The sequence below is a fragment of the Camelus ferus genome, chromosome 3 (assembly GCF_009834535.1).
Source record: "Camelus ferus isolate YT-003-E chromosome 3, BCGSAC_Cfer_1.0, whole genome shotgun sequence".
Taxonomy (NCBI): Eukaryota; Metazoa; Chordata; class Mammalia; order Artiodactyla; family Camelidae; genus Camelus; species Camelus ferus.
In genome coordinates this window covers 37,043,604-37,067,724 of record NC_045698.1, presented here as the reverse complement: position 1 = coordinate 37,067,724, position 24,121 = coordinate 37,043,604, and the positions used below count along the sequence as shown (strand labels likewise).

Sequence of the window (24,121 nt, the reverse complement as noted above, 5' to 3'; positions counted from 1 at the left end):
ATAGTAAGGTAGTATCTGTCTACTTATAACTGTTGTGGTTTTTGTCTTTTTGAAAATAGAAATGAATACTGATTTATCTGAAGTTTTTTTAGCAGCTGTTCAGATTGTCTTTAATGATCGATTATTAATGTATTGATTATTAACCTGTGGATGTATTAATAGGTTTACTAATATTGAGCCGTCCTTCCCTTTCTTGAAACTTACTTGGGGACATGGATTATTATTTAACTTTCAGTTGAGTTCTGTTAGCGATTATTTAGTATATTTATAATTCCAAACAGATTTAATAGGAAGAAATTCTAATTCTAAAAATACAGTATCTTCCATAGTAGATGGAAATAACTAAGACCATTATACTCTAGTCACTAAGGTAATTGGTCCTTCTATATTCTAGGTATGCTATTGTTCTCTTTTATTAAAACTTTATAGGGCAGGGAGTAGGTGATATCAAGAGACAGGATCATAATTCTAATTTTTCCCAACTAGAAATAATCATCTAAAATAGGGGAATTCCTCTAGCTGAGAAGGCCTGAAAAAAAAGTCAAGAATGATACTGGTGGATGACTTCTGAGAGGTGGTATGAGAGTGAACAAACACTTCGGATACCAGAGTCAATCTACAGGATAGTTATGTAGAGTAAATGTATGGGCAAACATATTCTCAAATGTCCTGAAATTAGAGAGCATTTCAGCTGGTATTTGGTAGGACTCTCACAATTTACCATTTTTTTGTTGTTTTTCTTAAATGCTGTTAAGGACGAACTTTCGGTAATTTTTATTGAATAGTTTTTTTCCCGCTCCCCTAGGCATTATATGAACTTCTCAAGTGTAACCATAATATAAAGGAAGCAATTGAAAGGTACTGCTGCAATGGAAAGGCATCTCAAGGTAAGAAACACTTGGGATCAAGAGAGGGAGGTGACAGGGGATGGTCATTTGGGGATCAGAATAAGAAAAGTATCATAGAGGATGGAGCAATCCTGTAACACTTGTGTAAGATCTGTGTTCATCTTCATAGTAAATAATTTTTTCTTTTCTTGCCCTCTAATTTTAGACATAGCGGAAATTGTTCAAATACAAATTAGTTACCCCTGGGTCACCTCCATTTTCTTTAAGAAATAGTTGGTAATGAACAAAGCAGACCCCAGAGATGACAGTATATCCAAAGTAATGAATAAGAATGATTTTACGATTTCACTGGAAAAAAATGTTGTCAGGAAATCAAAGAGATTAAAGATGAAAAAAAAATGTATAATATATCCCACTGAACTTATTGCAAGAAGTGTATTTTTAGTAATCATGTAATAACATTTTTGCAGTGCTTAGGTTTTGTTTTGTGTCAGGGAAAATGGTTAACTTTAATTTCAGTATTTTTGTCATATAAATTGATTGCATGCATCATAGCTTTCATTAAGTATATACAGAATGAAATAATACTTAGTAATATTATATAAATGGCTTGGAAAAATATAAAAGCTGAAAATAGTACATTTAAAACTTGTAGATTGAGGTAGTACATTGAAATACTTCCTTGTAAAATCTGCTTCTTTGAAAAAAAATATTTGAAGCTCTCAAACTCTGAAAACTAAATACGTTTTGTATTGATTTTGGGGATCTGGTCTCCACTGTGAATGAGGTACTTCAAGTCTCCTCTGCCCCAAGTAGATTTGATTCATCAGCATTAACATCTGTGGGAAGTTGAATGGGATTTAGTCTTTTGGGAGCATGGCTGTTTCTTATTCCCTTTATATTTCTATAGGATAGCACTCTGAAAATCGACTTTAAATAAATGTGTTGATTGTTTATGGTCTCTAAAGAACTTACGGGGTTTTTAAAAATTTATTTTTTAAATTGAAGTACAATCAGTTACAATGTAAAAACTTACTGTTTTGGTGTAAGTTTTTTCCCCCTAATTAAAAAAAAAAAAGCTCATTGTTTAAAAAAATCTGAAAAACTGTGAGCGTAAGTTATAGAAAAAAATCGTTAAATTCTTATCCCAACATGCAGAGGAACAAAACTGGTATTTATATTAGTATTCTAGATTTTTTTGATAAGATTTATAATAGGCATACTTTTGGTAATCCTAACTAAAATCTATACATACAGAACTTGTGTGTGTGTGTGTGTGTGTGTGTGTGTATAAGTTTTTAGCCTTTTATAGGGAAACCATACTGAAAGTAAATTGATTATTCATATAAAAGAGTTTTGAGGCCATTGTATTTTGTTTTAAAATTTCTTTAGAAGGAATGACTGCATGGACAGAAGAAGAATGCCGGAGCTTTGAACATGCGCTGATGCTTTTTGGAAAAGATTTTCATCTTATACAGAAGAATAAGGTAAGTTAGGCAAATTAGTACAGAGAAATTGCTTAGTAATTACAATGAATATAAGCAACCAATTTATAAGTCATTTGAGTAGGGGAGAAAAGTTATAACTTGTTAATGCTCCCCTGCCATTAACATTTCTGTTATTTTCTGATCAATTTCTGTAAGCCCAAAACTACTCTAAAATATAAAATCTAGTTTAAAAAGCAATAGGCATGGGGGGAGGGTATAGCTCAAGTGGTAGAGTGCATGCTTAGCATGCACAAGGTCATGGGCTCAATCCCCAGTACTCCCTCTAAAAACATAAATAAAAACCTAATCCCCCCCCAAAAAAGAAAGCAATAGGCATAAAATACTGACCTACTCAGCTAAATACTTTAGAATCCTGTGTTCATTAGGACAAAGAGAATAAGCAAAGTATATTTTATTGAATTATCCCAACGTATTAGAATACACACACACACACACACACACACACACACACACACACACACACACACAAAAAAGACTTTAGTTTTACAGCAGTTGCAGGTTCATGGCAGAATTGAGAAGAAAGTATAGAGAGTTCCCATATGCATTTAAGGTTTGTCCCTTTTGTGGCTCATTTCTTTTTATTATTGAATAATATACCATTGTATGAGTGTACCAATATGTTTACCCATTCACCATTTGGAGGACATCTTGGTTGCTTTCAAGTTTTGGCAATTACGAATAAAGCAACTATAAGCATCAGTGTGCAGGTATTTTTTAGATGTGTTCAGCTCCATTGGATAAATACCAATGAGTGTGATTGTTGGATGGTATGGAATAGTTTTATAATAAATTACCAGACTGTCTTCCAGAGTGTGCCATTTTGCATTCCCACCAGCAATGAATGAGAGTTCCTGTTGCTCCACATCCTTGCAAGCGTCTGGTGTCATTGTTTTGGATTTTGGCTATTCTAGAAAGTCTGTAGTGTATCTTGTTTTAATTTGCATTTCCCTGATGACATATGTGGGTCATCTTTTCATCTGTTTATTCGCCATCTATACATCTTTGGTGAGGTGTCTGTTAGGGTCTTTAGCACATTTTTTTAATTGGGTAGTTTGTTTTTGCAAGAGTTCTTTATACATTTTGGATAACAGTTCTTTATCAGATAGGTGTTTTACAGATATTTTCTCCCAGTCTTTGGCTTATCTTTTCATTCTCTTAACAGTGTCTTTTGCAGATTAGAAGTTTTTAACTTTAATGAAGTCCAACTTACCAGTTTTTCTTTCATAGATTGTGCTTTTATTGTTGTTTCTGAAAAGTCATTACTATCCCCAGTGTCATCCAGGTTTTCTTCCATGTTATCCTCTAGGAGCTTTTATAGTTTTGCAGTTTACATGTAGGTCTGTAATCTGTTTTGAGTTTTTTTTGTGTAAGGTGGATGTAGATGTCCAGTTGTTCTAGTACCGTTTATTCAAAAGATGATCTTTCTTTCATTGAGTTGCCTTTAATCCTTTGTCAAAGATTAGTTGACTGTATTTGTGTGAGTCTGTTTCTGGGTTCTCTGTTGTGTTCCATTAATATATTTGTTTATCAATACTATACTATCTTGATAACTGCAGCTTTATAGTAAGTCTTAAAGTTGGGTAGTGTCTGTCCTCCAACTTTTGTTCTTCTCCTTCAATATTGTGTTGGCTATTCCGGATCTTTTGCTTTTCCATATAAACTTCAGAATGAGTCTGCCAATATTTACAAAATAACTTGCTGGAATTTTAATTGGGATTGCACTGAACCTATAAATCAAGTTGGGAAGAACTGATACCTTAACAGTAATCAGTCTTCCTATCTATGAACATAGACTATCTCTCCATTTATTTAAATATTTCATTTTTTAATTGGAATTTTGTAGTTTTTCTTATGTAGATCTGGCATGTATTTTGTTAAGATTTATACCTAAGTATTACATTTCTTGGGGTGCTAATGCAGATGATATTATGTTTTTAGTTTCAAGAATCAATTGTTCATTGCTGTTATCTAGGAAAGCGGTTGACTTTTGCATATTAACCCTATATCCTACAACCTTGGTATAATCATTTATTAATTCCATTCATTAGTTTTTAGGATTTTCTATATAGACAGTCATGTCATCTGCAGAGTTTTCTTTCTTCTCAAACTGTGTACCTTTTATTTCTTTTTCTTATTGCATTAGCTAGATCTTCCAGTATAATGTTGAATACTTTCATGCTTTTTAGTATTTATGAAAACCTATTGTTTTCCCAAAGATGAGATGAAGTGTTTAATTTAGCGAATAGATAAAACATTTTTAAAGAAGTCTGTGTTAACTTTTTAAATGGAAATAAAACTTCAGTTTTGCAATGACTTAGGAAATGTACTCATTTATTTCACAAATTAAGCTCTATCATTTACCAGACATTGTTTTAAGCACTAGAGATACATCAATGAATAAGACAGGAAAGGTCTCTCTTCCCAAGAAGCCTACATTCTTTTGGAAGACTTAAAGAGTTAATACGTTTATTGAAAGGTATACTTTATTTCTTGGTTTAAAAAGCTTATTCCCATGTTACGATCTTTATCTCACAGTGTGCTCACTAACTACGATAGAGATACTGAAACTTTCTTGTTGGGTACTGATTAAACAGGGGGAAAAGCTTATTGGGTAAAGATACAGAATTTTGTCTGTATGTCTGAACTCATACCTAGAGCTGTATATTGTTAGAGGAGTCCTAGTCTGGATATGGAGCCAAGTTGAATGAGGCTCAAATTTTGTTACTGTTGTTGTTTTTACCAAACTCTGTTGGAGCTAAGAGCCAAATGCATGATGGAGGAAAAAATCCTGCCTTTAGTTGGCAATCATCTTAAATTCCAGATGAGGTAAAGTGCTGATCTGTTTGTCAAGCGTTCTTAGTTTCTTTTGGGTCATAGAACCCTTTGAAAAATGTAATAAAGCTGCATCCTTCTCCCCAGTGAAGTGTACCTGCATGAAATTTGGGAATGAGTAGATCCCAGTGAAGCCCATTCATAGATCCCTTAGGATTAGGAAGGACTCCTGCTAAAGTCAGAATCACAGTGAAAGTTCTGTGAAGAAAACTAAAGGATGCCAGTGTTTTAGGATTTTCAGTAAAGATTTAAGATAATTTCTCTGTACACATTCATTATTATTATTACATTATAATTTAAATAAAAAGCCTTGGGCTTTTATTATTAAATAGTGTAAATGTAGAGACAGTTCACTAATTCAATGTTCAGAATTTCATAATTGAGGGGGTAGAAAGCAAGACCAATGGGTTGAAATTACAGTGTTAAAAAAAACTTTTGCATTAAGAAATGCATAGAATTTGTTGATTTTTAAAAATCCAACTTTTTTTTTTAGGTGAGAACTAGAACAGTTGCTGAATGTGTAGCATTCTACTATATGTGGAAGAAATCTGAACGTTATGATTACTTTGCCCAACAGACAAGATTTGGAAAGAAGCGATATAACCATCACCCTGGAGTTACGTAAGTACTATGGGCTTGACATCAGGGACTTTTGTTTTTAACTGTGATATGCAGTCATAAAATTACTGGGGTGTGTTTTTTAGGGACTATATGGATCGTTTGGTAGATGAAACAGAAGCTCTGGGTGGGACAGTAAATTCTTCAGCCTTAACTGCTAACCGACCTGAGCCTATTCCTGATCAACAGCTGAACATTCTCAACTCTTTCACTGCCAGTGACTTGACAGGTAAAATGAACATCTTTTTGCATTTTTTAGTATAGCTTGGGGCAAAATTATATCCCTTTTGTTGCATGACAAAGGACCACTTACTGAAATCATTTTCCATTTCTTTTTAGCTTTGACCAACAGTGTAGCGACCGTCTGCAGTCCAACGGATGTGAATTGTTTGGATGATAGCTTTCCTCCACTGGGAAACACACCCCGTGGACAAGTAAATCATGTGCCTGTTGTAACGGAGGAGTTACTCACCCTGCCCAGCAATGGGGAAAGTGATTGTTTTAATTTATTTGAGACTGGATTTTACCACTCAGAGCTAAACCCCATGAACATGTGCAGTGAAGAATCAGAAAGACCGGCAAAGAGATTGAAAATGGGCATTGCTGTTCCTGAATCCTTTATGAATGAGGTTTCTGTAAATAATTTGGGTGTGGACTTTGAAAATCACACACATCATATCACCAGTGCCAAGATGGCCGTGTCTGTGGCTGACTTTGGCAGTCTGTCTGCCAACGAGACCAATGGTTTCATCAGTGCCCACGCCCTGCATCAGCATGCCGCCCTTCATTCTGAGTGACTCGAGTGAGGGGCCCGGAAACAGTGGGTGTGCAGTACCAGTAAACTTGAGGAAAGTATCAGGTTTGCTTAGTCTTTCACTGGAAGTTTGAACCTTTTTCATTATGACATCAGTGATGTCAGTATGTATAGAACTATATCTTGATTTATCAAGAGTATTTTCATTTTCAATCCATAAATGTGGAAATGAACTATGATCAGCAGAGTTGGGAACTAAGATTGAACTCTGTGGTGCAGCTTTAAGCTCTGCTTATCTCTTCCTCATCCCCAGTACCTCTTCCCTACTCCCTTCTTTTTCTATTCTTTTCTGTTTCCCACTGCCCTCACTCCCAATTTTAAAACCTGTAGACAGAGGCCACCAGCTCAAAACCAGCACAGATGTTCTGAACTGAATGGAGTGGCTTCTTTTTGTGTAAATTCCTTTTGCCGTAATGGATGCAGTGGAATAACAATGTTTACAGGTACCGATCCCGATCCCTGCTTAATGTAGCATTTTTGGTTTTATTTTCTTAATTAAATAAAAGCAGGGGTAGGTTTCTTTAAACTGCACAAACATGCAAGGATTTTTTAAAAATGGAAACTTCTCTCATGTTATTCAACTAGAGCACTTCAGTTTACAAAACAGCAAGTCCATCTTTATGGAAGCCAGCACGAGGAACTGTGTGCAAATTATGAAGACGCTTGCTTGGATCCTGTTTCAGAATTTTAGACCAGGTCTACCTTACACAGAATTGGTCATTTTACTGCCAGAAGATTTCTGTGTAACTTCATTTATTGGCTAAAAATTTGGCATTTGAAGATGTGGTATTCACATGGGGTTTTGTCCACCGTTATCAAGATTGTAATCATAAAAATCATACTGGTCATTGATATTTTAGTTTATCCTGAGGCAGTTGACTTGCAGGGCACAGTCTACAAAGCCTAGGATGTTGCCACTCATTGGTTTACATTTTGGGACACCTCTTAAGTTGTTTTGTAGCACTGCAGTTCAGAGTGTTAATAGTTAGGAGGGATTTCTTGATTTTACACATAAGGCAGTAGAACCTTGAAGTATATTTAAACTTTACTGTTTAGCTTGAACAGTTGGCAAGAAAAATGTGAGTTCCTAGCTGAAATAGAATGGTACGCTACCACTTTAAGTTTTAAAAAGTGTTTGACGTTCAGATGCATCTCAAACTCAGTTTTATTTTTGTTCCAAACATTGTGAATGAGAAGCCATTGTCATAAACTTTGGCCATTTTTGCTCTGTAGAAATGCATCTTTAAGTTATAAGGTGAATTCAAACAATATGTAATGCAGTATTAGGATATGATGAGCTTTGCTTTTATAGTTCAGTTAAAATACAGAATTTTCCTTTTTTTTTGCACCGTCTTAATTAAAATTTTCAATTTCTATTAGTTGTCTTGCTTTGCAAAAAACTTAAGTGTTTGGCTGCATTGCTGATATTTTTAAGTATAAATCGCTTCAAGGTTGTGCTGATGAGTAGATAGAATGTAGTGACCTTAGTAGTGATGGAAAGGGAGGGTATTTATTATACAAACTGTGAACTGCAATGACATCCTTAGTTTTGGATGATGTGTATTCTTGTTTTTCTTTGCAGCATTTTAATGAAGATTGCTTTGAAGTGTTTACGCATTAGCACATTTACTATAAAAGTTAGTTTAGCACAGTGGACAAAAGTAGTTAAATTAATAACTTATAGTCCATCTCTAATTTATACATCTGAAGTCTAGCATTCCTGTATGCACACAGTAAATAATGGGTAGCCTGGGCTCTGTGTTGCTTTCAGATATTTTTATCCAAGTTGTCAGCTTCTTATTGCTGTGGTGTCGTGCTAAACTTTGAACCTGATTTCTTTTGTTAAAAGTGAGTACACCTATAATTTAGTAAGATACTGGCCATAATCTTCCATTGTTATAACTTTAATTTTTACTCTGGGTTTACAGTGGCTGGTCTGTATAAAATAATTTACACAAAGATGACTGAATGCTAATACCAGTTGCACTTAAATGAACATGCCCATTCTCAGTAGCTGATGCAGTAATATATTCAGTTTATCTATGCATTGCTGGGATCTTGATATAAGATGGAAACAGCGTTTCTTATCTAAAGTTTTGATTATCAGCAAGTTGAATGGACACTTTAGTTATTTAAATAAAGATTTTTGACCAAAATCCAGAAATGATATGAGAGAAAAAGAAATTCCAGCTAGTTTAATAGATTTTTAAACGCCAGTCTGATTTTAGCCTCTTAGAGAGCTCTAACTAGCTGGTAACGTTTACTTTTAATTCCTTGTTAAAATGAGGCAATAATTTGCAAGATTTTTGTATATATATGTAAATTCTTCATATCTTTTTAGATCTAATTCAATATTTTCTGACTGCTTCCTCCATGTATAATACCATTTTTGTGCATGCTTGATGTGACATTCATAAATTGTACCACTAAGACTTTATTCATGTAAAATAGCTATTTATTGAATTTCCTTTTAAATCTGGATTTACTGGTCTTTTTTTTCTTTCCGTTTGAGCATCTTAACAGAGAATTTGTTACTGTTTATTAGAAGAATTGCGTTTGAAAGCATGAAAATAACTGATTTGCAATCATATGGAGAAACAATAATGCCTTTATTATCAAGTGTTAAGCACAATTCTTATAACAAACTGTGATAAATTCTTTTTTCTTTTTTCCTTTGTCACATTATTTTCATATGAACAAACCAAAAATCCACGGTGAGCAGTTGCAGTGTTGGCTGATGTGTCTTTCATGTACAGGGGGTTTGAAGAGGACAGCGGATTCATTTAGAAGTGAAACTGGTGCTGTGATTATAGCAATACTTTACTTTTGTTAGTCGTACTCCACTTTTTCATGCTAGTTTTTTCAGTGTTTAATTTTCCTCTTGTCATGGTCAACTGCTGAATTTACTTGAAGGATGTAGAATACTGCTTAAAAAATACTAAATTGTATACAATTAGGTCAAAGAATTGTGCATTTGTTTCCTTTTTAATTTTTACAATTGACAGTCATAATATTTGAGAACATCAGATCTAATAGAGCATAGTGATACTGTTTAATTTAACCAAAGTCTCTAGTGAATATTTCAACTTTGAATGTAAACTAACAAATAAACCTGACCACCAAGGAGATTGTTTTCCCAGAGTTTCAAAGCACATTGTCTACAAATGGAAATTGAAATAATTTATAAAAATATTGACATTACTATGTTTTTTAAAAAGTTCTTAATTTTTTCACTAAAAGGAGGAAACTATTAGTTTTATTGTTAAATATGGTAGATATTAAAATTCCTCTTAGATGACCAGTGATTCCAATTGTCCCAGTTTGAAATAAGTACCCTGTGAGTATGAGATTAATTAGTGACAATCAGAACAAGTTTTAGTATCAGATGTTCAAGAGGAAGTTGCTATTGTTGCATTGATTTTAATATTTGTACATAAACACTGATTTTTTTGAGCATTATTTTGTATTTGTTGTACTTTAATACCTGGTGTACAGTTCCAGAAATAAAAATCTGGAAATCTTTTTTTTTCCTTGGTTTGTGTGAGTATTTGCCACAAATAGATTTTTATTTAATGACTCTTAAGCTATAACACATGGGTAGATATTAACCTCTGTTAAGTTGGTTTTAGATATAGTAAATAAGATATTTGCTAGGTAAGTAATAAAGTTGGTAGAAAAATAAGCTTTCTTTAAATCCTCTAAAATAAATTTCCACCTATAACATTTTAGTCATCCCAAAGTGAGGATTCTGCATACATTCAGTTTAATTCAGGAAGTATTTATTGAATGTCTCTCATGTTTGAAACATTGTTCTTGGCAATTACGTCATTTAAAAAGACATGAAATCTAAAACTTGATCAGATGTTATTATTTGACAATATATTTATAGTAAACTAATTTCCTTATCTAGAAATATCTTCCATAAGCCTTCATCTTTTCAAGCTAAATATCTCAACCTAATTGCACAAGTTTGTCCTCATATTTTACTTGCTCTGACCAGAGCTTTATCTAGTTCCATTCTTCATATAAGTGATAAGATTGCACATAATGGCAGATTTGATACAAGGATAAAAACCTTGACTCCTCTGCTTCAGTTGCTTGTTGAAAATCACATTTCTTCATTCACAGACACCAAAGAGCCTTAATGTGCAGGGCTCTCTGGTGGACGCATACACAGAAGCGCCTTCAAAGGGGGACAAGCACTAGCCTGGTGTTTTGAATACAGCCAAGAGTGCAGCCAAGTGCACATAAGAGCATGGTGTTTGAGGCTTTCAGGGGAGGGAGGAGAGCCTTGTGGGAGCAGAATGATCTCCAGTCACTCGTAGTCCTTATCTGTTTTGGCCTGCTGCCTCTCGGACTTCTCAAACTCTTCATGCCATCTGTCAACTGGATTTTTTTGTTATATGCACTTTCAGTTTTTGTCTTTTTTTTTTTTTTTTTGGTGGGGAGAAGTAATTAGGTTTATTTGTTTATTTTTTTATTTAGTGGAAGTACTGGGGATTGAACCCAGGACCTCTACCACTGAGCTATATCCTCCCCCCAGTTTTTAATTTAAATTAGTCTCTGGGACATAGCACTGTTTATCATTTCCCACCTAGGTAAGTGATCTCTAATCCTTAGCCTCTTCAACGTGTCTTTGTGGGTTCTCTGACAAAATAGTGGACAGGGGCACTCAATTCATGGTCCTAGACCAGAAATGCTCACATTTTTAGAGATTTAATATACTCTAGCTGGAATTCATTTTAGAGACACACATGCTCTATTGTGTACCTTGATTTTGATGAGATTGTTTTTACAGAGGTAAAGCCAATACTGCCACAAATTTGTTTTCTGTGTAGAATTAATAAAAGCATTTAATAAGTATGTCAAAAATAAGTCATTTACAAATATTTAAAAGTTATTCTAATAAGAAAAATTCTATTTTTTTAAATGTTAATGTTTTGTTTTTTAAAAATATCTTCACCCCTGCAGTCCAGACCAAGTCATGGTACTGGGCAAGTTTTAAACTCCCACTGTGAGCATTTTGTTAGCAGGAACTATGTTATTTTTTTAATCTCCTAGGACTCTTCACATAGCAGGTATTCACTAAATGTTTGTTGACCTATATTACTCTTAAGCTGATGATGACTTTTCCCCCAACTTAAAAAAAATTTTAAAAACCTTTAAAGACAAAAGTTAAGATAACAGTATAAAGAACAACCTAGATTAAACAATTAACATTTTCCCCGATTTGACCTTTTTCTATATAACATGGATTTTTTTTCTGAATTATTTAAAAAAAGTCTTTGACATTGCAACATTTCACTTCTAAATACTCCACCTAGTATGTCCATAGGAGTTAAAAGTTTCTGTATTTTACATAAAGTTCTGGGTAACAGGATCTTGCTCAAATAGCTTGGCTTTTTTACAAGATGAGTCCCCCTGATCTCTCAAAATCTTGGTGGCACGAATAAAAGACAAATGAGGCTGAGAAAAAGATGCTGTCATGGATTTATGTGCACATACCAGGTGAATTCTATAGAGAAGTAGAAGGTGGATTCTCAGGGGTGGCAGTTGGGGACCAAATTTCAATAAGGTGGTTAGGCGAGGTGACAAAGAGTGAGCTATAATGGCTATCTGGGGGAAAGTTTTTGGAAGCAGAACTAGTGCAAAAGGCCTGAGCTGAGAGTGTGCCTGGCGTGTTCAAGAAGTGGCAAGGAGGCAGGTGTGGCTGATTGGGGTGAGCTGGACATGCAATCAGAAGTAGTGAAGGACTTTACTCCAAGGTAGGAGTTATAGAAGGGTTCTGAGCAGAGTTGGGTCAGAATCTGATTTATGTTTAAAAGAATCATTCTTAATGATCTGTTCTGTAAAGGGGGCAGCATGGCAACAGGGAAGGCAATTAGGAGCCTTTTGAAATTGAAATAAACTATGCAAGAAAAACTGTTGGTGCAGCAGTGAAGGTGGTCTGAATCTGGTTATACAGGTTCCATTTTAGGATTTGAGGGACCCAATGGATAACACCCTCCTCCCTATCTAAGTTTGAAACTGACATCTGGATGCAGAAGTCAGGTCGATGGAAATCAAAGTAACTCATTAACAGGGCAGAGAGCATCCCAGAACACACTCTGCTGGGAGAGTCCACAGAGAAGGAACTAGAGGGGTTCAGGCCATGAGTGCCTAGTTCTTTTCCCAAAATAACCTCAGAAAACCACTCTTCGTCCAATGGGGAGAGAGAGGCAGGAGTATTACTAATGAAAGCCCACGGAACATGAGAAATGGAGAACAGGTGTTCTTCCCACCACCAGCTTTTAACTCAATTTCCATGCTGAAACAATGTCTCTCATGCTCTTAAAAAATTTGTGTGTGTGTGTAAATGTTCAAATAAAGTAGAGAAAATAGTATAATGACCTTCCATTTTCCCCTTACACAGCTAAAACGATCTTTAAATCACATTCCACCCCCGCCCCCCTATTAATTCATGGCAACACAATGAACAATTTTGGCTTTAGATTATTTTGTAAAAATAAAGTTTTTACAGAAGTTTGTACACATCAACGGTACAAGAATTTCTGATGACTTGGCTAAACTCTGATAAAACACCCCAGGGGTATTTAAAATAAAAGAAAAATTGAAATTTTAAGTTTAGACAGTAGGTTTTAATTTAGTAAGCTACTGTGTACTTAAGCAAACCAATTAACATTGGAACTGCATTACAAATTTAAAATTGTAATGAAGCAGATAGCTTTTATCTTGGAATTGAAACATAAATATAATATCAATAAAAACAAACAAAAAAATCCCACTCCAATTAGGTTTCAAAATATTTGTTCTGCAGGTGGAATGCAGAGAAACCAAAAAACATTTGGAATTAATTCAATAGCTGAGTAGAAGACCTAATTTCTAATTCAAAGAGTTAGCTGACAATTGTATAGTAGTTTGAAAAAAGTTCTTCTCCTTGTTTGATGTCCCTGAGTGCGACAAGAACGACACATCGAAGTGGACTGAAAACAAAAAGAGACAAAAGTTAGAGTATTAACAGATACAAGCTCATAGTTTTAATATAACCAATATGGGTTTTACAGATATAATTTTATTCAAATTCCTTACTGCTATCTTATTATTTGATTTCTATGAGGAAATAGGTCTTATCCCTGATGGAGGTATTTTAGAGTATGTTTATTCTACATCTTAAAAAGACCACAAATCAATACATTTAAACAAATGACTACCTCTGAAAATGTTTCTATGTTCAGGCCCTCAAAACTGGTATCACAAAAAACATTTCAAAATGACACTCATTATATAGTTTAACACTTAAAAAAATTAATTTGTATCTCTGCATTCTGCAAAGCTGGAAGCATTACTTAAAATTAACTGGAATTTTTAAAAATACATTTTATGGACACAGCAAGAGATATGCACCTTCAATGTTCCTACTCATTTAATTTTTTCTGTACTTTTAAATAGTAATAATAATATGCCCCAGAGTATAAGGCTGAAAAATTGTTCATTGTCAAATATACAAACACAGAGAGAGACATAAAAGTTATCCAGTTTTTAGTACAGGGAATAGCTTAAGTTTTAAATATCATTCATCTTCAAAGGACAACTTAATAGGAGCCATACAAAACAAAGTTTGCCAGCAACTGGCAGCTCAGTGAAATGACATAAAGATAAAATCTTCCTATAGCATTCTTAATAAAGACTTCTTAGTTCTACAGAATTACTTATATTTAAAAATTGCTGCTTAAGTATTTTCAGTAAACTTTCCACTTAATGAACAGAGAATAAATGTTACATTAAAAATTCATATCTTCTGAGTATTTCCCTTTTTTTCACTATTAAGTTTTTGTGCCTTAATAGTGAAATGGACAAAAGAAATAATAGTGTAATTTGGCCCATTTCTTCAACTGGGTGCTCTCATGTAAGGTGGAGAACAGGATTCTTAAAATGATTTAATTTTATTTGAAGATTTGTAGGTAGGAAAAACAACAGAAACACCTGAAAAAAAACTTCAAAGTTGATACTTAAAAAGGACTACATAGAATAAAAGTGGGTAATAATAAGCTTAGAATAAGCTAAGCTAATGGAAAATTTTAGATTTTGAATAAGCCTACATTAACACTTTAAGGTGTGATGAACATAAAAATCCAACTTACAATTTTTCAGTATAAAATAAAACAACTCACCCCAAACTCTATATAGATTTTTCTTAGAAAACATATATTTTTAGGTATAGCATAAGACAGAAGATAGGAAAATCTCTTCCAGGAGACTCACCTTTGTTTGTCATTGCTGTAGGCAATGTTTGGAAGATACTGCTTCAGTTCTATAGGGAAAACTGCAGGCACATCAAATTCCTGATAACAGACATTGGCTGCTCTGTCTAGGAACACGTATAAAATTTTTAGAAACAGCGATATTACAAGGCCATGGAAAACAGTCCTGAATTATGGCACTTGATATGTGGTTTGTCTAAATTATTAGAAAATGCTCAAATTAATAATTACTGTTATATTCCATGTACTGCTAGATTTTATTTATACACACACACATATGTTTGTATGTTTTATTATTTACTTTTTGAAGATCAAGAAACAGGGGCTCAGAGAAGTTAAAGGCTAGGGAGAAGTCAGGCTTCAAGTTCATGTCTCCCTAACGCTAAAGTCTACGCTAAATGTAGCCAGATGATCAAACTTATACTTATGGGAAAGCCAAACCCTGGAGAAGGTAGGTGATTCATAAACTTAGCAACAGAATGGAAATACCAGTCTAGTGATTAACCTATAAGGCTATGTTGAAGCACTGACAAAATAATCTCCAAGTTAACTATTAAAAAATATTAAAATAATAATGATCAAAAAAGAGCAGTTAGTTAGCAGTTGCCTATATTTACTGCAAAATCAGAATAAACATAGTAAACTAAAGGATTCCAATTAATGTATATCATTATCTCCTCAAATTCTCTCTTCGAAATCTGCCCGTACAAAGTTCGAGTTTACTCAAGGGTTCTGAACAGTTGAGATGTTAAACTCTACTGCCACTGGCACTCAGTCATGTGGCAAAGGAGGAGCATTACCACTGCCGTATTTATATCTCACAGCCCCACGGTGCCAACTTACCATTTGAACAATTGTTGACATACTGTCCTACAGCCAATGGATTATGAATTTCTGACGTTAGCCACGTACTATCACTCATTTTTAAAGGGCCAAGTCGATCCCTCCCATTGCAAGATCTGAAACAGGTGAAAGCATTACCTAAGAGATTGTTCCTCTGTATCTTAACATTCAAAGTTAACCCTAGAATTGAACAGGGCAATTTTTCTTAGAAAACTTTTGTCTAATCAATAGGGCAACTGAGTTGCTACATAGTAGCTACCTAAATAAAATTTTATTTAGAGTACAAATGCTAGTTATCATTGTGGTGTGGTTCTGTCTCCTATAATTATATTTGAACATGGCACCAACTTACCTGTACACGACTTTGGATATTCCTTTGTCATTTCCATCGATGAGTACTCCATCCAGGCATCTAAAAATAAATGGATTTCCAATGGACTGGAAAAAGATTGGCTCAAACTTCTGATATACTGTACCTGGTGTACAATAGGACAAAGACACAGTAACATATAAAGATCAGAAACATCATGATAAGAAACCTTCTCTGGAACATAAACATAACATGGGAGAACTTGTTTTAATTGCTCTACCTTTTTCTAATATTTCACCTTCAATCTTGACCATCCCATTCTCTGTGGCTACTTTCCCTCATTAAAGAATGCCGAATAGCAGGTAGAGCACAGAACCAACTTGCCCACAGAGCCAAGTAAAATATGACCAATTTGGTTAACAAAAACGTGAACACCACATTTTAGGCTAAGTTTTACAAAGCTGTGTTTTTATTTTTTAAAGTAGAATGAGAGTTGACATTTATTAAAGAGCCTTGTGGGGAGGGTATATAGCTCAAGTGGTAGAGAGCATGCTTAGCATGCATGAAGTCCTCCTGGGTTCAATCCCCAGTACCTCCTCTAAAAATAAAGAGATAAATCTAATTACTTACCCTCCTCCAAACAACAACAACAACAACTAGCTTTTTAAGAAATGTATTTTAGTAGTAATCAATTAAATAATGTAGACATATATGGGAATACATGAGTCTGACATTCAAGTTGTTTCTCCTTCCATTGGCAATGGAGGAAAGGAGAAAATTAATATTTACAGGGTGCTTCCTATATTCCCGGCAGGTTAATCTATTTATTAAATTTATTTTAGTATTAATTTATTTGTTGCTGGTTTGTCCTGTTTAGTCTTTACAGAGTTACATTAGTTGTGTAGGAAGAAACTGAGACTCTTTTGCTTAGGGACATGAAATTAGAAAATAGTAGAATGACTTTTTAAAAACATATGTCTGACTTAAACATTCACACATACTTTCCACTATACTACATAATACGTTTAACAAATTACATATTCTACTGAGCATTCTAGTCAACAATGTTTTGCAAAGAAGCTGCTTTACTTTTTAAGTTTAGAAGTGGCAGGAAGGTCTTTATTCAGTAATTTATAGGTTTAAATTTTATCTTTCATGTTTTAACCCATATCATTTTTTTACCTTTAATTATTATCTAAGCCAAACTGACTTATTCCCTAGTGCTTTTTAAGTAATCAGTCTTACCAAAGTAGACCATACTATAGTCTCCTAATTTAAAACATTGATTAGAAAAATGTCCTTAAAAGAAAAATACATTTATCCCAACAAATACTCCAGGATACTTTCTAACACATAAGACAATTTACAAGCAGTTAATTTCCAAATCAGGATTTAAAAATCTGTGGAAATCGGAGTTTCCAACTCAGTCCCTTACTCTAAGGATTACAGGGTTAGGCATTTTGTTGAACTTATATTTATCTGTGTATAAGAAATTCTTGGCAAAGTACTAATTGTGTCATTACCAGGATACATAGATACAACCGCGCCTTTTGGTACCAATCCTTTAGTAATGAAGACACCTTTCCCAGCAGAAATCAATGAGCTAGTTGCTCGGGCAACACTGAAACCCAATGTCTTGTAAAGAATTTCTTCTGGTTTAAAGGTATTTTGCTCTTCATGACTGTATTCAAGATGTTTCACCCTCAGATGCTGAACTGACAGTAGGTCTTGATATTTTGATTTAACAGGTTCTGGAAGCACAGTCAAGATATCTGATTGTTTATTGAAATCATTTATGAATAGAGCCTGGAAAACTTTCAGTAATGTTCCTAGGACATCTTCATCTGAGATAACTTTGTCTTTGGATTCCTCTGGAACATATCGGAGGGTCCTGAAAATGGGAAAAGTTTCTATTCACTATCCTTCAACTGATAAAAGCCAGACTGTCGATGTCCTCTGGGTTACTGGCCTTTGTGAAGATGATTCTCATGTGTTTTCAGGGCATAACACTAAGTTCAGAAAAGAGTTTGGGTATTGTCCACATCTATCAAAATTCATCAAATTGTACATTTGAAATATGCATAGTTTACTATACAGGAGCCATACCACAATAAAGGTGTCAAAAAAAAAAAAAGTTTGTGTATGGTTCTAGTCACCTGACTACTGACAATACCTATGCCAGTCAACAACAGCCAGTATTTATGAAAGGCCCGTTCCCTACCAAATGCTGTTGCGTCCTTGCATTTTTTTAAATCTCATTTCTGCACACAAGGAAACTAAAGCTTGGAGATGTTAGGGAACTTGCCCAAGATTCTAAAGGTGGTAATTGGGAGAGTCAGAAGGAGAAACAGAGCTAGTTCCCCACTACACCCACAGCCATCATGTGAATGTTATCACATAATGAGAACCCTTATATTGTAATGGCTCTTTTTACAGATGTGTAGTTTCAAAGACAAATTTGAGTTAACATTAAATACTTTGTGTCACATTCTCTGCCAGGAGTGTTTACTGCTTTAATGACATTACTTTTACTTCCATAATTTTTAAGTACTATTTTTACTTCTGAACGAAAAAGGAACCAATTTCCCCGTCACAATTCGGTAGTAATGATGCATCTGAATTCATGTTCCGGTAGTATGAAACTCTGGGGACGTCTGTGGTTATCAACCAGCCTTCAACGGAACTAGTTTGTCTACTCAAGTGAGCATCATGTTGACCTCCTCCAGGTCACCAGCACGCCACTTATTAAAGCCAGCAATGACAGTGATCCTACGGCCACCCTCTCAGCTAGATCCCCTTCTTCAAGCACTGAATCCGTAATTTAAACCCAATACTCCGACGGGCTTTTTTGCTTGTTTTTATGCGTCAGCTCCTCCATGCTGTTATCCTCACAGGAGAGCTGGTTTGCTTTCACCATATCAACTACGGAGCTGTGAAAACAAACCACGGTCTGGCTTTTCTAAGAAGTTTCAAGCTCCTAACTATGCCTTAGCGGAGAGAAGATCACGCACTCTCAGGCCGCACAAATTCTTTTCTTTTTAAAAAGTTTCCATTTCTTGCCCAAACACAGGGACCCCAGTGCCAGCGGACAGCAAAAGAGAAAACACGAGCCACCGGCCGGTAATCCGGCCGGTAACCCGGGCCTGGCGGACATCGCAGCGCCAGGGACGACGGGAAACAGGCCCTAGGCCCCGCCCACCTAGAGCCCCGCGCCCTCTTCAGGCCCCCAGCCCGCCTCAGACTCCAGCGGCCTCCACCTCGGCCCCGCCCCTCAGGTCCAGCCCGCCTCAGGCCGCTGGGCCGTCCTAGGCTCCACCTGCTTGAGGCTCCGCCCGCCTTGGGCCGGCTCGCCTGAGTCCCAGAGGCCGCAGTGGCGTCACCGGACTGAAGGAAAGCCGTCCTGGTCTGGTCGCCGCGTCCTCTCACCTCGGGTTGTGGCTTAGGTTCAGCGCGATCCAGGGTACGAAGCGGTACCTGTAACGGCGCCACCGCTGCCAGAGGCCCCGCAGCAGGCGGCCCGGCATGGCTGTCCCGTGGCGCAGTGACGAGGACACCGCGGGAGAGGTGGGTCGCGGTCTCGGGCCCGCCCCGCCCCGCCCCGACCCGAGGAGGAGCGGAGGCCGTGCTGTTCCGCCCCTCCGCGGTCTCCGCCCTCAGCGCCGCGCTCCGTGGCCCTGTACCCACGGCTCCTGTCGCCTGTGTTTCGGTACCTCCGCTCTTGCGACCCCAGCTCACTGAAACAGGTGCGTAGAGCTGTAGGAGGCTCCCTTCCTCCCTTTTTCTTTCTCCTCCGTTCAGGCTCGTGTATTTTCATACACACACATGCACATATACACACACACACGTTTAAGACTAGTGTACACAACGCATAGTTCCAGTAGGGGCAAACTACCAGAATAACTCAACCGTCTCCAAATCAGCAGGTGTTTATTGAGAACTAAACTTACTGATGCCATTTCTTTAGGCTGGAAAGTCCATTTTCCTCTTCTTTGCTTAAGAGTGAGGGTAAATTCTAACCTAAAGCCTGAATTGAACAGGTCAGATGTAGTTAAAATTTGGGCGGATTCAAGTAGCTTTAGGACTAATTTGTTCAAGTCCAAAAAGGGAAAGAAAAAAGTATCTGTTAAAGTTTCTATTTCACTGTAATACCATATAAGTTGTTGGCAAACTCTGCCATCAGGTGTTGTGTTTGGTAAATTGGAGTCCTCCAGATTTACCTAATTTGCTAAATGGAGGTGTTACCGGAAAAGTAAAATAAGAATTACCTCAGTTCTTAGTCACTCGAAAAAAAAGAATTCTTGATGAGAGACAAAAAGCGTGATATAAGCAAGCTTTTTATTAGTGAAGTAAAAAAATAATGAAAGATAGTCCACTCCCGAGAACTGGGAGTGGGCCAATCCAAGAGAGGAAAAATGGCACCATTCCCTGGTTTTTCCTGTTTTTATATCCTGGTTTCATGATTGATTGATTGATTGACTGACAACTCAGGTTTCCTGCAGTCTGGTTGACTGACAGCTCAGGTTCCTTGTGCTCTGGTTAATTGACAGCCCAGGCACCTTGTGTTCTGGATTGTTCCTTTCCCCTTCCTCTCCCCCTGCCCAGTGCTCATTTCTGTCTAAACTACCTAACATTCTCCTCTCTAGTCATAGGACCCCCAGTCTTTAGGAAGTAGAGGGCGACGACCACTTAAGCTACTTCCTGCTGATCTGGGGCAACAATGGAGCTTGCTGGGGTCCCAGACTAGCTGGCTGTCACTGGGCAGGTGGTGAGTGAAGGGTCAGTGTCCATCAAGGGGCTTGTATAAAAGCTGTCTTGGATGATTGGTTGATTACCTTCTTGTATAGCCATTTGAAGTTTGCCTGTAGACAAAAAGAAACACATTTTATAAGAAGGTTGAAAAGTTAGAGGTCTAATACATAGAGCTAATCCTAGCAAAGGGATGAAGGGGGCAAACAAGGGTCATACCTACTTAAATGGAGTGGAGAGGGATCCCAACACTCTTAGGCAGAAAGGCCAGCCTCGAGCAGTGGGATCTAGCCGCTTGGAGAAGTATCCCATGGGCTGTTGGGTAGGACCCAGCCATTGGGTGAGGACCCCAAGGCTATTCCTCCTCTCTAATGAACATATAACTGGAATGGCGTTGTGGGATCTGGAAGCCCCAAGGTCGGGGATCTTACTAGGAGATTTTTTAGTTCTTCTATTGATTCCTGTTGAAAAGGACCCCACTGGAGAGGTACTGAGTCATCCTTATCCTTTAAGCTGTCATGTAGAGGTTGGGCTAGTTAGGGATCCAAAGCCTACAGTAACCTGTTAATCTGAGAAATGCCCTGAGCTATTTTCGAGTAGTGGGATTAGGGAGCTGTAAGATTCCCTGAATTCATTCAGGGGAAAGGCTATGGTTTCCAGGAGTCAGAACAGCTCCTAGCTAAGTTACCTCTTGTTTGACCATTTTGGGTTTGGACCTGGAAATTTTATATCCCTTCTTGGCCAAGAAGTTAAGAGTTTGGACTGCATGTTGGATGGCCTGTTTTCGAGTAAGGGAGGCGATAAGTAGGTCATCTACATATTGGAGAAGAGTTCCTTTTTTAAGCTGTAAGTCCTGTAAATCTTGGGCCAAGTGTTGCCCAAAGAGGTGAGGACTATCTTTAAATTCCTGTGGTAGTACTGTCCAGGTTAACTGGCATTGGTACCCACTGGGTGAGTCCCACTGAAAGGTAAATCAATATTGGGACTGGGGACTAAGGGGTATACAGGAGAAAGCATCTTTTAGGTCTAAAGTAGTGGGTACCACTGGGTTCCTGGAGGTTTGTTATTAGTAATACATAGGGGTTTGGAACCACTGGATGAAGAGGCACTACAGCCTCGATTATGATTTTTAAATTTTGGACTTGTCTATAGGCCCCATCCTTCTTAATGACCAGAAGGATAGGTGTGTTGTAGGATCTAGAGAAGGGTCCAGAGAAGGAAGTTAGGACAGAGTAGGTGGCTCCAGTATCCAAAAGGAAAGTTATTGTCCTACTTGCCACATCATTTGTCCTGGTAGCTCCAGCCCAATGATGAAGATCTCTTGTGTTGGGGCTGGCTGGAGGGGGCTTCTTTAGTCCCAGACAACCATCTGAAGATCACAGGCCAGTGCTCCCCAATGGGCTGTTTGGCTCGAGGGACAGAGGGCCACCCAATTACCTTGCTTGTTACACCAAAAGTAGGCAGATTTTGGAGGTTTGTCCTTATGGGGACATTTCTTGGCTCATTGACCAGGTCAGCGGAAGATATTGTATTTATCATCAGGCTTGTCTCAGGATGCTGGGGGCTAAGGATTTAGGGATGGTGGCTGCCCTTGAAGGGCTGTAATCATTCTGGCATGCCTTGCCTCTTCGTTCCTTCTCCTGAGCCTTGGCTTCTTGTACCTGATCTCAATTAAACAGAAACTTGTGGCAGCAATGGTTAGCATTTATCAAGAGTTACTCTGGGTTCCTGGATTGCCTTTTGGAGTTTTTGTCTAATATCAGGGGCAGATTGGGTGAGAAATTTATCCTTTAAATGAGGGGTATATGGTAGGGAGAGCAGGGGAGGACGTACGTTTAAGGGAGTCCCCTTCTCAAGGAGGTGTTGGGGACAGCAGATTGCTGATAGTAGCCACAGCCAAGGTGGTTATTTTGCATTTCTTTAGGAGATCATTGCTGTCCCTCAGCAAATAAAAGATCTGGATATATGGTATTTTAGGCCATTTACCTTGTGTAGTGTAGAAGAGATTAAGCTGGAGCAAGGGGTTTGAATTTTGCTCCTATTTATGGGCCATGCTTTTGGCTAAGATGTAACCCAGGGGAGTCCCAGCAGGGATCAACTGTTGGCTTTCCATCTGAAGGGCAGGATACTGGGGGAAGGAGGGTCTTCAGAGCTCAGCGTCTCGAGGTGAAGCCCACAAGCTATAGTCTGATGTCTCAGTCTTCTGCCTGTAGCCAAGAGTACCCTGAAGCCATGGACCGAAGAGAGCCTGGCATCCCAGGGTCATTGGCCTGCAGAAGGAGGACCTGGCATCCCGGCCTCTTCTCTGGATGGGGAAAGTGACCACAGTCTTACCATGAGCTAGGAGTCTCCGCAGTCCAAGAAAATAGTCAGTTTTAACCCCGCAGGTGGTTGGTGATCCAGGAGCAGGAGAGCTGCTCAACTGGGATAGCCAGAGAAAGGGGGAACAAAAATAGAGGAGTGTGTTACAGTTGGAGGGTCCATATGGAAACTCCTGAATGGGGAAGGCAGCAGGAGAGGAGAACTTGTGCTAGAACTCCAGCAACTCAATTTTAAGGAATATATGTGTTTTTCTTTGGAGGGTTTGTAGATTAAAACGGTCCCAGTTGGCCAACATGTAGCCCAAAGGAGTCCCAGCAGGGATAGACTCTTGGTTTCCCATCTGAAACAAGGGTAGGATACAAGGTGGTTTTCAGAGCTTAGCATCCTAAGGTGAAAAGCCCATGGACTAGGCTGACGTTTCAGCCTCTGTCCACAACCAAATGCATCCTAGAGGGTAGCCATGAATCAGCAACGCCTAGCGTCCTAGGGTCCTGATTCGGGGATGGAAGCTGACGTCTCAGCCACCTCTCCAGAAAGGGGGAAACGGCCACAGTCTTACCGTGTGCTGGGTATCTCCGTGGTCTGATTGGAATGATCTCTTTTACTTTAGCCAGTGGCTGGTCACCCTACCATGTCTTGTATTCTCAGTCCATCTGCCACAACCGGCCCCAGGAGCTTATGCTGTGCTGGCTGGCCTTGGGGAGGGAGAGAGAAATGAAGGAGGAAAGATTAGGTTTAAGCACGCAATCTAAGTCCTGGCACCAAGATTAATGTCACTGGAAAAGGGAAATAAGAATTACCTCAGTTCTTAGACACCCGAAAAAAAAGAATTTTTGATGAGAGACAAAAAGCATGATATAAGCAAGATTTTTATTAGTGAAGTAAAAAAATAATGAAAGTCCACTCCCGAGAATTGGGAGCGGGCCAATCCAAGAGAGGAAAAATGGCACCATTCCCTGGTTTTCCTCTTTTTATATCCTGGTTTCGTGATTGATTGATTGAATGAATGATTGATTGAT

General features: G+C 37.6%; 3 protein-coding genes across 6 annotated transcripts in view; 2 read left to right on the top strand and 1 right to left on the bottom strand.

The window, feature by feature from the left end:
- MIER3 (MIER family member 3) overlaps positions 1 to 10,142 on the top strand; it is a 30,641-nt gene extending 20,499 nt beyond the window's left edge. For all 4 annotated transcript variants that reach the window (XM_032472472.1, XM_032472479.1, XM_032472483.1 and 1 more), the window contains exons 9-13: positions 806 to 887; positions 2,241 to 2,335; positions 5,682 to 5,809; positions 5,893 to 6,035; positions 6,146 to 10,142. In XM_032472472.1, coding sequence (XP_032328363.1) covers positions 806 to 887; positions 2,241 to 2,335; positions 5,682 to 5,809; positions 5,893 to 6,035; positions 6,146 to 6,603 — 906 coding nt within the window. In that variant the 3' untranslated portion in view covers positions 6,604 to 10,142. The remainder of the gene's footprint in view (positions 1 to 805; positions 888 to 2,240; positions 2,336 to 5,681; positions 5,810 to 5,892; positions 6,036 to 6,145) is intronic.
- Positions 10,143 to 13,099: 2,957 nt separating this feature from the next.
- SETD9 (SET domain containing 9) lies at positions 13,100 to 19,587 on the bottom strand. The gene is made up of 6 exons (XM_032472496.1): positions 19,461 to 19,587; positions 17,558 to 17,925; positions 16,077 to 16,200; positions 15,725 to 15,840; positions 14,883 to 14,988; positions 13,100 to 13,603 (listed from the first exon to the last, which is right to left on the bottom strand). Exons 1-6 carry the CDS (start codon positions 19,556 to 19,558, stop codon positions 13,516 to 13,518), a joined length of 900 nt encoding a protein of 299 aa, XP_032328387.1. The 5' UTR covers positions 19,559 to 19,587; the 3' UTR covers positions 13,100 to 13,515.
- Positions 19,588 to 19,647: 60 nt separating this feature from the next.
- Positions 19,648 to 24,121, top strand: part of ANKRD55 (ankyrin repeat domain 55) — a 661,295-nt gene continuing 656,821 nt past the window's right edge. The window contains exon 1 of the mRNA XM_032472436.1: positions 19,648 to 19,777. The gene's annotated coding sequence lies outside the window, so the exon portion shown is untranslated. The remainder of the gene's footprint in view (positions 19,778 to 24,121) is intronic.

Excerpts from the sequence above, each read along its gene's own strand:
- SETD9 (XM_032472496.1), bottom strand. The coding sequence starts at position 19,558 with ATGCCGGGCCGCCTGCTGCGGGGCCTCTGGCAGCGGTGGCGCCGTTAC. Across the intron at positions 15,841-16,076 it reads ATATCCAAAGTCGTGTACAG|ATCTTGCAATGGGAGGGATC; the intron begins GTAAGTTGGTGC and ends CACCTGTTTCAG. Across the intron at positions 13,604-14,882 it reads TACAGCAATGACAAACAAAG|TCCACTTCGATGTGTCGTTC; the intron begins GTGAGTCTCCTG and ends TTTTGTTTTCAG.